We start from the raw sequence: 14,437 nt of genomic DNA on the forward strand, positions 1-14,437 counted from the left end.
ATCTATATCTATATCTATATCTATATCTATATCTATCTCTGAAACAGAGATAGTAACACCTGCCTTAGTGTTCGCGTAAGGACTATTCTGATATCATAAGTGAAATGCTCCGGGCGGGGCAGGGTTGGGGGTGGGGACACGGGTAAGACGTGGAGTCCCGTCCTCTGCGGGTGTCACCGTCTAATGGAGCCTGGTTTGGTCAATTTTTCACAGCCTACAGGAAAAAGGACTGAATGTATAAACTTTGCAGGTATCCCCGAATAAACTGGCTTTGATCTTCACATTATGGCTTATTTTGTTATCCAGAATCATTTTTTGGCGCCTGCCCTGGGTGGCCCCAGGCCCGGCACAGGGATAACGGCCCGATGACGAGCATTCATGGTGTGCGCACGCAAACGCCCGAGAACAAATATGATTTTCATCGCAGCTGCGCTGTAAATAAAAAGATAAAGCGATCGATATCGGTTATGTGCTCAAAAAGTGGAAAAATTTGACCACCTGGGAATGTAGAAAATATACAGAAACGCAGTCTCATTCATCGGAGAGAAAATACTAAGACGTGAATAAATTAGCAGAGGAGGGTGTAGCTGCACAAGTCATAGACGAGGTGAATGTCCACAGGACACCGTGCGTTTCCGATATGATTTTTTTGATCGTTCCAAAAACCCGCTTCGTAAAACGACGCTTACGTTCCTAAGACGCCCCCCGGCATGATTTGCGGAGAACAGGCCTCGCCGGAGGTGGACACGGCCGTCCGTCCTCTGCTGAGGATGGGGATGGGAGCTGCCCGCGCACAGCTGTGGCTGATGCCAGCAGCCTCGGAGCTGTCCCCGCGCGGCCGGCCTTAGGCAGGAGACCCGCTTTGCCCCCAACCAGAGGCCGCTTGGGGGCAGTTCAGATGGTTCACGCCGGCAGCCAGTGTCCTGCTGCTTTACAAGTCCCGTCCCCCACGCGCCCGGGCCCACACTGGAACCCCCTGGCCGCGCCCCTGGACCTCGCGGTCTGCTCCCCGCCCACCTTCTCCTGGGTGCCCTGGCGGAGATCTGGTCGCTGCTCCGCCCCAGGGGGCTGGCCCCTCCCGCTGGCCTCTCACGCTGGCTCCGAGGCACACAGAAGGTGTCCCCGCGCTTCTCGCTGGGGCTTTCGGGCTGCTCCCTCCCTGCACCCACGCTGTCCTCTCTCGTCACCTCTTCCCCGGCCCGTCTACGTCCCCCTTCTGTGAAGAGACCGGCTCTGGCTCACCGCCACTCGTCGGCACACCTCCTGCCGTCACCCTGGGGATTTTGGCGTCCACGGAAGCTCCTCCCAATGTCCCGGGCGGCCATGGCACCTGCGATGCTCTGTCCACTGTCCTGATGTAGGGTGGGGGTGTGGCACAGCTAGGCGAGCGACAGGCCGTGTGGGCGACGGAGGCTTTACCCCCCGTGACTTAGTGTCTAAGGAGCTGTGACAACACCATGGCCCAGATTCCAAACCAGCGCCCCAGAGGCGGAGGGAGGAAGGCCAGGCGGTAAGACAGCCAGCGGGTTTGCCGAGCTCCGCCGCCGAGGAGCCGTGAGCCTGGGGAGAGCAGACGCGGCCGGGCGCTCGGCTCTGGCCGTCGGTCAAGTGGCGGGAAGCGAGGGGACCGTGGCCGTTCGGTGGGAAGTGGGGGACCATGGCCGTTCTGAGGGGCGCTGTCACCGCCGGCACGTGGTCTCCCTTCCGCTTGGGGTTCGCACGCGCTCAGGCGACCCCCTCCTTTCCGTTCTTGCTGCCGTCCCTGGTTCTTGGTCTCCTCGGGCGGGTGGCTGCCCTCTCGTTTGCAGGGCTGCGAGTCCACATTCGTTTTTGTCCTAGTCCAATAGGAATGAACGAACCCGTCCTGCTGGGTCACCGGGGTGACAGAGGAGGAGGAGGGAAAACGGCCTGGACACACAACCGACTCCGGCTTTTCCATTTGTCAGCGTCCGCCTACTCGAACGACGGGTTAAATGGGACTTAAATCCAACAGATTCCATTTCTTTTGAAAAACCTTGAACTTCTAAAGCACATTGTCTGACACCCTGACTCGGATTCAGAGCCGGTGGTTAATCCGTCGGCTCTTGAATGGTTTCCTCAAAGGCTCCCTGGCTAGGAAGACGCAGGTGACACTCGTCCACCCGATGGCAGTGGGCACGTCAGCCCTTTGGCCTCGCGGCGCCCCGAAGAGGAGTCCTTCTGTTCTGGGGCGCGTGGGCCGAAAGGCGAAGAGTAGAGATCGTGGCTTTCTTCCTTGCGGTCTTGGTTCGCATTTGTACCATTCACTACGGTACCAGCCGATGGCAAGAGGACATGCCACGGACCCTGATTATTTGAATAAATGTCAGTTTTTTGGGCTACCCAGGGTCAAAACCCCGATTCTCTGCTTGGAAAATTACTTACTGTGCCAGGGACCAGGTAACTGTTGACCAATCCCCTTTTTTCTTTCTCTTGGGGACACATTCCGCAGCCCCCCATACCTGTGTCCATTCTGGACAGCGGACTGAGAGCAGTGACATACCCCAGGCCTGGCCCGTGCGGCCTCCCACGCAATGCCCCGCTCTCTGCCTGCTTGGCCTGGAAGCCCAGGGTGACCTCGAGAGCAGCGTGCTGGGGAACGGGCGGGGCTCGCACGGGCCGGGACCCCGGTGCGTGGACTGGTCCCGCCCTCTGCTCCCCGCCCCCCTCACTGACCGGGCTCTCTGTGGGCACGAAACAGGCATCTGTGGTGCCGGTCGTGAGGTTTGGGACTAAATTATTACAGCCGCTGGCATGACTTCAACCGACGGGCCCGTATCGCGAGCCTCGGTGAGCAGCGGGATCACCTCCCACTAAGGAAGCGAGAAGTCACACGGTCTCGCGGGCCCCGCACCCAGAGCACGTGCATGTGACCTCGCCAGACACGGACTAGCGAGCTGGTGACACGAGGGAGTGGACACTGCGTGGAACGGGTTCTGAAAGGGAGGTGGCAGCGGGGGCGTCCAGCATCCAGGGTCGTGGTGCTGGTGATGTCAGGCCGTGCCCGGGTGTGACCTTGGACATGCTTCTCGTCTCACGGCCACCAAGCCGGCTTCTCCAGCCTTCTCCGCAGAGCTGCGCCCCGCCACTGTCTCCCTAGAAACCCTTCTCTTGCTTAAGTCAGCAAGAGCCGATTGCCGTTGCCTGCAGCTAAGAACTCAAGCGGGTACGAATGCTTCCCTCTCGGTGACAGAGGGGCAGGTGGGCCTTCTTGCTCCGTGGCCGCAGGAGGCTGCCTTCCTCCGGGGCGCGCCGCTCATTCTGTAAGGGAGAGTCGGCCCGCACCGTGAGCCGCTCGCCTTCCCGCTGATGGCTTCGGGAGAACCGTGCACCTGTGTTTTTACTGCTCCGGGTCGTGCTGAAGTTGGGCAAATGTGACCCAAATAAAGCCTGATGTTTGGGAAAATAGGGAACAGAACGTGAAATGCCCGAGATCGATCTTAGAAAAATACTCAAGGAGGAGAAAGAACACGGACCTTCCCGGGACACCACACTACACGCTGGGAAGAAGAGAAACCAGAACAGTCACGCAAGGCAGCTAGAATCGTCCTGCAGCGTCGCTTAGACGCGGCAAGCCGTGTGCTCTCCCGTGCTTGTGTGCCCAGCTCCCGCCAGACGAGGTCACAGAGACCGCATGGCACAGGGCGAGCGGATCGGGGGCAGGTCACTGGCATTTTTTCCTCAAGACGTTGCTGCTCTGCTTAAGCCACCCTCAGTCAGCAGTTCAGCGGTCGGCAGGAGGAAGGACAGTCCCCAGCGATGACAGGCAGACGCCCGGGGCAGTCTCGGCTCACACGGTACCACCCCTGCCCCGTCGGCTCTTGAATGGTTTCCTCAAAGGCTCTGCGCGGGTGCGGGTTCTGCTTCTCCGTCCGTGTCGGCCCAGTGAACCACGTGATATGACAAGGCCCCTTTTCTATCCCTCGAATGTGAGCTGTCCTTGCGAATGGCTCTAGCCGATAGCGTTGGTGGGAGGGACATGGCGCCTGTCCCAGAGGCTGGGCTGTGAGAGGCCTTCGGTGTTTGCGTTGTCCCTTTGGGACTCCCGAGATCACCTGGCTCTGAACATGCCCAGTGTGGCCCGCTGGAGGCTGCAGGTGACTTGGAGATGAGCCAGCGCGCGGGGCGGGAGCCAGCCCCAGGCGTGGCGCCCTGGACCCCCCAGCCCGGCTCACGTGCCGGCTGGACGCGGCTACGGGCGTGACCCCAGGTGAGTGTGGCGGGGAGAGACACCAACCAGCTCATGCGATGGTAAGAAACGGTACGACACTTGCTGCCTTAAACCGTTAACTCTCGCGGTGGGTGGTCACGCTCCCCAAAAGAGTGGATCTGAGTGAGGCGGCAGCATTCGGTGTGGCAGATGGGGCAGAGCCTCCGCCTGTAGCGTGAGGGTCTGGCGGACGCAGTGCCGCGAACTTCTGAAATCTAATTCACTGCGACTCGCGGACACAAAGATCCGTTGAGTTCGCTGAGAAGCCGTAAGCCGCATAGCTCCGATTCAGCCAGGCCGGCTTTGACAGTTCTTCCTTTCGAGTCCAGAGAAAAACGAACGCTCTCAAAATAGACGATTCCGTCGCATGACTGTGTCTGAGACACTTAAGGTCCACCCCGCCACCCCTGCTCCCAGTGGCATTTTCTGGCATTTGTGCAAAATTTCAGGGAAGGGCCTCTTCGACCGCCCTGTAGAATCTGATCGCTACTTCCTCGGCCTTTTCCAAAAGAAGCTCCCTCGGTCGGAGCGTAAAATTGGTGAGGACGCATAGAACGTCCGCCTAGATCACAGCACCCCCGTCCCGTGATTTAAGAGAAGACCGTCGAGTTTATCTGAGAATGTTATCGAAAGGAACGCTTGTCACAAAACCGACTTAGAAATTTCCACGCGAAGAAGCGAAGACACGGCTCTTCGGGTAACCGTGGCGAAGTCGGGAACGGATGGCCGTGTGCTCTTGGCCTGGAGATGTCCTCTGGTGCCTGCGAGGTTCTGGCTGGCTTTGACCTGGCCCCTCGTCACCTGCCCAGCCCTGTCTGTGACCCCTTCCTCCCGAGGCCACATCTGGCCGCTACGTGCCTCCTACGTGTGTTGTACCAGATGTCCCCTCCTCGGCCTTCTGGCTGTGGCCTCCCACCCGCCGAGCTGGCCCAGGCCGATTCCAGGGCTCCTTGTGTGGACTCCACGCACAGCGCCCCACACACGTGCCACCACGATGCTTGGCTCACTGGTCATGAATGGCTCATTCCATGTGTCTTCTCGGTGAGGCTCCGAGCGCCCCCCGTGGGGGCCCCTCACAGCACCCACCCAGTGCTCACCATTTAACAAGGCTGAGCAGACATCTCCTGAGAAACAGCAGCCTCGCCGGTCCCACTAGCTACTCGGTGTGTTCGCTTGGATTGCTCGCAGCATTTTACATTAAAATATCCATGCTACAGCCACGCCACCCTGAACGCGCCCGATCCCGTCTGATCTCAGAAGCTAAGCAGGGCCGGGCCCGGTTAGTACTTGGATGGGAGACCGCCTGGGAATACCGGGTGCTGTAGGCATAAAAAAAAAAAAAAAAAATCAAAACGGAACGGTCGATCACACCCCACATGCGAGGGTCCGCCTCACCCAGGCCCCCGATTGTGGTGAACGTGCCTCTGCTGCTCAGGCAGAAACCGGGGAGTGTGCCCAGGCCCCTTCCCCCAGCCCGGCGTCCAGTCTGCTCCTCCCAGCTCCACATCCCCGGCCCTTCTGCTTGGGTGACTGTAAGACGTGCCTACGTGGCCTCCCTGTTCTCCCCTCCAGGACACCCCCACACAGCCACCAGCACGATCTCCTACAGTGCAAACGAGGGCGGTCGTTCCCCTTTCCAGAACCCCGCACGGCTCCCCATTCCCACAGAACGAGACGTGGCCCCGCCCCCATGACCTGGCCTCCCCTCCTGTCCCGTCTGTGCCACGTTGGCCAGGGTGCCCGTGACCTCTAGTCACCCTGGGTCTCCCGGGCAGGAACCCTGAGCGGCTCCCGGCTCATCCATTCAGCACTTATGGATTCTCGGCCTGGAACACCCCACTTCCTGTCCGCTAGCCCAGCGGTCCCCAACCTCGTTGGCACCAGGGACCGGGGCTCCTATGACCATCTAACGCCTGATGACCCGAGGTGGGGCTGAGGCGGTGATGCCGGCGCTGGGGAGTGGATGCAGACACAGACGAAGCTTCACCTGCTCACCTGCCGCTCACCTCCTGCTGTGTGACCCGGTTCCTGACAGGCCAGGGACCGGTACCGGCCTGGGGGCTGGGGACTCCTGCTCTAGAGGCCTCCCCTGACCACGCCACCCCGGGCGGCAGCCCCTTGCGGTCACCCTCACAGCGATCTTGGCTCGGAACCTTGTCCGCTCCCTGACAGTGCCTCCCCCGGGCCGCCTCAGTGTGCTCGCTCGCTTCCTTGGTACCCTCCACGCTCCTCCAGGTGTGGTCCCCACGGCATCTCCCGCGTCAGAACTTTGCCGGACACGGAGGACGTGTCCGTGTTAGAAAAACACGTGTCGAAAGAAGAAATCGACAGACAGCCCAGGGGAAGAGACACGAGCACATCTGTCAAGCCAACCCCTGCTCCACCACCTACCCTAACCCCAGCGTCCGATTAACGGAGACACTGGGCTCAGACGTTCAAGATTCAGGCCGACTCGGCAGGCGCCAAGCACTGAGCATTCGCCTTGGGCCTGCGCCTACGGCATCTCGTTAAAATAGCACGTTATGAGGCAGCCACGCTCGTCATCACCGTCGTCTTACAGGTGAAAGGCTCAGAACGCAGAATGACACGACACCTGTGACCCACAGAACCAGGCTCTGTTTTAGGCTGGGCGGACGTGAGGCCCACACGTGTCCCACGACCTCCTGGTGAGTTTTCCCCAAAAGGACTGGAACGGAAGTCCTGACTCGCCACTCCGCAGGTTCGTGCAGACAACGCATTTCCCTCCTTACCCCTGGGCTGCCGGAGCGCGTGTGTACCGGCGCACTGGACGACGGCGGCGGTGGCCAGGCCCTGACACTCACTCTGTAGGCCAGGCCTTAAATCCTTGTCCTCTGATGGGGATTAGGAAAGCTTTCTGGCGACTCACGTGGCCTCGCGGCCAAGAGCGTCTTACCCTGGAACTCCAGCCCGCGCAGCTGGAAGGTGACGAGCCCGTTGCCGACCTCGATCAGGTGCACGAAGGCGTTGAGGTCATCCGAGGCCAGAATAAAGCAGTCGCCGGAGCTGTAGCTGCCCCAGCGGCCCAGCGCTAGGTCGCCACAGAGGGTCGCCTGGAGGGCCCTGGTCACGTGCTCGTAGAAGATGGCGTTGCGGCTGCTGCCGTCGCTCCCTGGGACAGAGCGAGAGACGTGGTCAGCGCGCGGGCTGCTCCCGGGCGCTCGGGCCTCGGCCGCGGGGTCCTCGCCTGACCGAGGCAAGAAGGGGGCTTTCCAGGAGCTTCGCACACTTCAGCGGACCCCGTGAGACCCGCCTGTTTTTTTCCCTTGACTCTGTTTCTAGGCAAACTCATCGGCACAAATGGATCGAGTTATTGTCTAGATGCAGAAAACTTACGAACTCGTATCTCCGGCTGAGGCGTCTCGTCCGAGCCCCAGACGTGTGCGCCTCTCCCCTGTGCATCCGAGCGCCCTCACCCCCACGCGCCCCAGTCGGCCCGTCTGTCCCAACCTCAGTGATGGTGAGGGGTGCCCTGCTCCACAGTGGAAGCCAACGTGAGTGTGTGTGTTTGGGGGGTGTGGAATTTGGGGTTTGTGGTGTATTTCTTTCATCTCCGTGCTGGGCCCTGACTCCTTCCGCTCCCTACACTGATCTCTCAGGATGAAGGACAGAAATTTTTTGAATGAGGCTGAATAAACTGGGAGGCGCCCTAGGTTTTGGTCCTGTGGATCAAGTGCCTGCCGGGAGGAAGGCTGGCCTTCGGGACTTTCATTTTAGGAGGATCTTTTCTTTGGGGAGGAAATTCTAGCTCTGGAAGCATAACATGGCCCAGAAGAGAAGCCATTGCCTATTGGAGCGGACAGAGGTTCAGGCAGGTCTGCGATAAAGACTGTGGATTTGAACAGAGCCCCCGGTCTGCACGCCTGGCACCCAACATTTCTGGGGGGACAGGGAGGTGAAGGCCCCAAGTGCACCGATATTAGCGCACTGATCCACCGCTCTCAAAGGATAGAAATCGTTGCTAAGCATCCAAGACAGTTAAAAGCTGAACTGAAATGGGCATATTTATAACCTAATTATGATTAATGGAAAGAAATAAACTGCTCTGCGGGCCGAGTCATGTTGTGCCGGCCCAGGAAGTACCAGGTGGCCCGGTTCTCCGTGTGGAGGAAGCCCGCCCGCCCGGCCGGCCATCACGCTCCTTTCCCGTGAAGAGCCAGCACGCACCCTGGGACACGGAGCAGAGCTTGCTTTGAGTCTCTGGCACTTTTAAAGGAAGGGCCTGACCGAGAGAATTGACTTTTGCTTAATTGTTCAGAGTGTTCGATATTTAAGGAACACGAAACAATTTAATTCACTAAAAGTGGAGAGCTTCCCAGAACGCAGCGACCACACGTGATCAGGTTAAAACGAGACAAGTTCGTGGATGACAGAAGGCACGGTGCACTTGTGATACTGTCCTTATGCCTCATATCGATGGCCTGGTGACGTCATCGAGTCCCATAGCTGCACTTTGCAGATATTTGTGCCCGCCTCCAAGTTACACTGACATAAAGTTTTTAAAAAAAAAACCTGTCTCTTCGAGTATTTTTAAATTTCAACTTATGATTTCAAATGAATCGTGTATACACAATTCGAATCCAGATAATCGGCATGATACGATTCCTCCTGGACATTTTTGGCACAAGGGCGAGCGAGGTAGATAAAAATCAGGAAGTTAAAATTCGCATTCTGATATAAGAGGAGAAAAAGTAGAACGATTAAAAATTAGATTGTGGAAAGAAAAAGTAAAATGATTTTCTAGCAGGTAAATCCTTCCATAGTTGAATGTTGACCAGAATTTCTGATGACTTCCAGTCCTGGGTCCTGGATCCCAGAATGGCTTGCTCTGAGGACACCCTAATGCTGACGTTACGCCAAGGAATTTTTTTTTGCTAAAATATCAAGGTTTAATGTCTGTATTCGACATTTATCCTACACAAAATAAAATGTCCTCATTCACAGAGGCGCTCAACACGGCATCAACTCTAAATAACGGAGGAACGCGTTTCTGAATGGAATCGGTATGACTGACCAGTCTACCTGCACGATTTCATCTTCACGGTCGGCATATGGACCAAGATGTGCGCTATTTCCACAATGATTACAAACGGTAATTAATTCCTTTTTTGGATGGAAGGAATTTGTCTATATAGCAAAATAAATAAACAGATAAAAAAAAGAGAAGGAAGGTGTCTTCTTACCTGGATCCCCTTCGATCTGGACCACCAGTCTCGTGTTGGAATTATCCACGCGCCTCGTGCTAGAAGGGGCCACAAAGGGTGAAAGGTCACGAGTAGCTCCCTATCGGTGAGAGAGCTGGTTTAGGGCCCCAGCCGTGTGAGTGGGAAACGCAGGGGAGCTGGAGTCACGTGTGAGGATGACGGCTCCATGTGACAATGCGGCAGAAGGGGCTCTCGTGGTGAAGGGGAGAGGGAGACGTACAAGGACCATGTGGGGTGGGGGACGTAAAGAGTCCTCAGGATGGGGGAGAAAGCCACGTGCGTGTCTCACCAGCCTGGAGCCCCGGATCCAGAAAGCCAAAGCGGGCACTCGAAGTGCCCGGGCAGCGCACCTCCCTCCGGAGCTCAAGGGCAGAGCGCGCGGGGCGTCTTTCTTCCTAATCTGATTCTGGAAAGTCGTGGAGCATCGTCGAGTCTCCCCCACCTGCTTTCAAGGGCTGGGTGAGCCCACAAAGGCCTTTCCCGGATCGAACCGTGAAAATACAACCACTTTCACCGGCTCAGGAGAAGACGGATCGTCGGTAGCCGTGGTGACAAGTGGCCACCGGAACCAGTCTTGAACCTCTTCAATTACAACGCACCTCGTAAGCCTGCCAACCCATGGTGGCCCCTCGCTTCTAAGAGTCATCCAGCGAGGGACAGACTCACGCCAGGAACAGTGGCAGGCTCCCCGGGCGACTGCCTGTGCAGAAGGTGTCACCCCGCCGATGCCTGAGACGTCACCAGCCCTTGAACGTCAGGTGTCCCCCGAACCCTTATCAGTGTCACAGTCTGCTCCGCTCAGAGAGACCGTGCCTGACCGGCTTTGTCACTTCAGTTCAGATACTGAGTGGTGGTCTTGTCATCCTTGGGAGGATGAACTACGAAACCGATGTCGACCCCATGCAGTGGATGATATTCAACTACCTAGGACCTATGAAAACAGTCGCATCATGTGGCTAAACCCACCTAAGCCATCCGGAAAGGGCTCGCGCCAGAAAGAGATCAGCGGACGCGGGGTCACGCGCAGGCTCGAGTGTAAGGACGGCCCCGCTCCTGCCGGCGGGAACGGGCCCCTCGGCGTCCGGCCGGCTCTGCCATCGCTGTGCCCTCGGCCTTCCCTGCGCCAACCCCGCTGGCCTCCTTTTCACTTCCTTCCACGGCGGCCCCTCCCTCCTCGGCATCCTCTGCAGCCGCCCCGCCCTCCGCTCCCTCTCCGGTCCCCCCGCCGCCACCCTCTCCCCCGACCCCCCGGTGACTCTCTCCACCCACTTCCTCAGCAAAGAAGCCACCACGGCGAGCGCCACGCGGCACGTGCTCACACACACCTGGCTTCTCCTTAGGACGCTCGCCACGGTCACCGTTACTAGTAATGACGACATCGTTACAGGTCTAATGATGCCTGTGTATTGACTATGTCTGGTTATTATTCTAGGTCTACTTATTATATGACTAAAAATGATGCCATCGGTGGCACCCGTGTAAAAACTTTACACATATTAACTCGCGACTACCTTCAGCAGTAGGTACTCTAATAATACCCATCCTCGCGGGGGAGGGATCTGAGACATGGTGACATTAAGTGCCCAAGGTCACACGTCATACGCTTCTTTGTGTGATCATTTGATTCTATCTTACGCCAGACCTAAGTACCACATTTGGCTCACACCTGGCTCGGAAGAGTCGCTCAGTCAGCATTTGCTGAATGAATAAATGAATGGTCAAAACAACACTGCTTCTCAAGTGTTTTTCTTTGATGACACCTGCTAAGAAGAAAGGAGAGTAGCTGCTACCAGACGACATTTAAACTCAATCGCTGACATCTCGAGTACGATTTAACAAATGACGAACGCTCGCGATGGTGCTTAAGGAAAAACCTCTGAACACAGAATTATTCTGAGAGCTCGTCTCTCGGAAATCAGAACAAATAAATAGATACTTAGATGGAACTGTCATTCAAAAAAATGAAAAGAATCGTTATCAGAAAAAAGTATTTTCTTTTCTGTGTCTGTCTCAGACATTCGAGAACCATCTCGGCACGACTGTGTCTGGGCCTTGTGGGACGGGCTCTAACGGACGGGCTGGCGAGAAGGAGCCCCCGGTCAGACCCCGCGGAGGTGTGGACACTGTCGCGTCTCTGCTTCGGTTTGCCTGCCAAATGCCCTCGGACCAGCTTTGCACATCAAAGAGCCCGGGGTTGCAGAAAAAGAAGCAAACGACAAAATTCTTTCTAACGAAGGCTGAAATCCCATGTCGACACAGTGAGTCCCTAAATGGAATTTTAATTTCACCTTAAGACCTAGGACAAATGGAACTTTCAGCAGCGGAATAAACAATTTTTGAAGTGGGACTAAACCAAAAGAAAGTCATTTACCAAACTCCTGAGGGGATTAAAACACCCTCTAAAACCATGTGAACTGGGAGGCACTTTTCAGAAAGCTACAGACAACGGCGCTCGCTCCCACCAGCAGGCACTAAGCCACTCTGCCCGACCCGGGGCCACCAACTTGCCACCAGACTCTCGGAGGCGAACTGTCAGCGCGCTGGGTGATTTGAGTGTGTCTCCAGTGCCTTCCTCCTTTACATTTGGTGCTTACACTCAGAGGCGTTAATTAGCTCAGTAATTGGATTTCTGCCTTAACTGCTCTATTGCACGAACATAGACTCTGTTACTCGAAGAGAAGGCGGGGGCTGATGTCTCACCCCCCGATCTCGGGGGGCACAGGATGCTGGTGCACGTCAGCCGTGCGCGTACGTTTCTTAGCACCTGCTTGGCAAAGCCACAGCGACTTCCTAGGCAGCATCACTGTCGGGGCCGCAGGCCAGGCGTCTAGTCATGGGTCCTTCCGGAGAAGGAGACTTGCTCGAAGGCATCTGTCCCCACGATAACGCGGACCGCAGACAGCAAAGCCAGTTCCTCCCTTCAAACCTGCCTCCCCGCCCGCTGATCTCTCTCCCTCTGTCTGACACCTTCTCCCTTGGGTGGCTTCGCCTGAGGCGCTTAACTAATTTAACAGTAACTTAATTACACGGCTTCGAAGTCCCGCCTGTCAGCACACGCAGACTGCTGAGGTCGGAGTAGCCCCACTTCTGATGGGGAAGTATGGCTGGCGGAATGAGAAGTTTGAGGGGTGTCTCCTCACCTGGCCGCTCCAGGATGGAGTCCTACTGCTGCTGGCCGGACAGTCTTAGCGAAATCTGGACAACGAGAAGGCAGCAGAGTCGAAACGGGAAGACACTGACCCCGTTTCAGCTGAAAATGCACACGAGGTTTATCCGGGTTTGTCACCTTCAATTTTGCTGCCGCGGACAACCGTGTCCATTCTCTCTGAGCCACTGATGCCCTCGGGCTCCACACGCCAGAAAGACGAGGAGGGAGGGGTCTCCAGAGGCTGCAGCGTTGCCAGCTGGCAGGGTGGACGCTGCCTGCGGTCGGTCAGGTGACCGCCAGCCTCGCTATGGTCTGGGAGGCCGAGTTCTGGGTCCCCTGCATCTTAGGGGGCAGCTGTCGGTAATTTCCTAGAAACATATAACATACTGAAACGAACTCAGGAAGGAAGAAGAGAGTGGAAAACCCCTGTAGCTGTTAAACAGATGGAATTGGTAGTTAAATAACCGCCTGCACGTGAGAAAATACAAATGTCTAATGAGAGTGATTTACCTAAAAAGAAGAGGAGAGATGAGAGGAAGAAGAGAGGAAGAGAGAGAATGCGGGAAGGGTGAGCGAGAGGGGGAAACACCGCACGTGACCAGAGTGGGAACCAGCGCAGAGCTCTGAAGCGACACCGCTGCGCATGCGGAAACGTGGCTTATTCTTTATCATAGTCGTGACTCGTTAGATTCCGAAATCTGAGGATTCATGTCTTTCATCAATTTTGAAAACTTCACATTATCGTCTCTTGAAATTGTGCTTCTCCCTATTTGTTTTCCGCCTCCTTCCAGGAGCTCCTAGATTTCTAGCTGGCATCTTCCGTTCTGTTTTCTATGTCTCCTCACCCTTCCGGACTATTTCCTGTATCTTTATTGTTCTTTGTTGCATTTTCTTAGACTGGTCATTTTTCTTAGGCTGATTTCTAGTCGAGTTATATTTAATGGACTAACTTATGTGTTTTATTACACATTTAGTGACTACATAAATTTATTTTTATAAGCTCTGTTCCAAGTGATCATTTTTTCAGAGCAACTTGGCCTACGGTTTTATTTCTTTTTATATGACTTTTCATTCTAAAAATATGTCCGATGCGTGTGCCTAATTATCTACAGTTTTGGAGGGTCTGAATCCGTTGGTTATTTGGTTGGCTCTTGTTGAACAGCCCGCGTCTCGCGGTGTCAGATCGAGAATCCATTTCCAGAGGGTGTTACCGGTGGGATTGTGCCCCTTGGGAAAATTTCACGCTCGCTTCGGTCAGTGGCCATAGGGGTTCTATGTACCAGCACCTCTTTTACGCTACCATTTCAGTGCGAAGATTTCCAGACGTGGGCAGTGTCGTTCTGAACTCCAGTCCACACGTGACACAGGTTCAGCGTCCCACGGTCACCGCGGAGCTTCGCTCCCATCTGGTCTCTGGTGACAAAATCAAGCTTCCGTGTCACCTCCCGTGTTGGGCATTTCGCTCTTTCTCTGAGGGGGATGCTTTGAAGGGCTTTGGCTCAAAGTGGAAATCTCGGTCCCAACTTCCTGCCTCCGTGGGACCCCTCGCCGAGCCCGACACGTGGGTGTCTACATCTCGGTGCCAGGATGCTGCCCCGGCCACCTCCCGCCCCCGCCCAGCCCGGACAGTGGCCTGGCTGTCTTCTGCTCCCTCTTTGTTTCTAGCTCCTGGGAATTTCCTAACTTTCCTGCTATGTTCAGATACGAATTGAGACGAAATTTTACTATTTATCATTTCCTGGTACTCGTAACAAAAGTTTTGAGCTTCTCTAATTTGCTACATTTCTGGAACTGAACATTTCTAAGCCAGATTTTTATAAAGGAAAAAAAAATATTTGT

At 55.9% G+C, this 14,437-nt stretch overlaps 1 protein-coding gene and 1 non-coding gene across 2 annotated transcripts in view; one reads left to right on the forward strand and one right to left on the reverse strand.

The window, feature by feature from the left end:
• PCNX2 (pecanex homolog 2) overlaps nt 1-14,437 on the reverse strand; it is a gene marked incomplete at its 3' end in the record, with an annotated part of 168,179 nt that overhangs the window by 7,051 nt on the left and 146,691 nt on the right. The window contains exons 24-25 of the mRNA XM_023519783.1: nt 9,430-9,488; nt 7,143-7,358 (exon numbers count right to left, since the gene is read on the reverse strand). Of these exons, the coding sequence (XP_023375551.1) occupies nt 7,143-7,358; nt 9,430-9,488 (275 nt within the window). The remainder of the gene's footprint in view (nt 1-7,142; nt 7,359-9,429; nt 9,489-14,437) is intronic.
• On the forward strand, nt 5,438-5,556 carry LOC111728913. Its single transcript, XR_002776000.1, has one exon. It is a non-coding gene; the product is annotated as a 5S ribosomal RNA (ribosomal RNA).

The sequence above is a fragment of the Pteropus vampyrus genome, unplaced genomic scaffold (assembly GCF_000151845.1).
Source record: "Pteropus vampyrus isolate Shadow unplaced genomic scaffold, Pvam_2.0 Scaffold237, whole genome shotgun sequence".
NCBI lineage: Eukaryota > Metazoa > Chordata > Mammalia > Chiroptera > Pteropodidae > Pteropus > Pteropus vampyrus.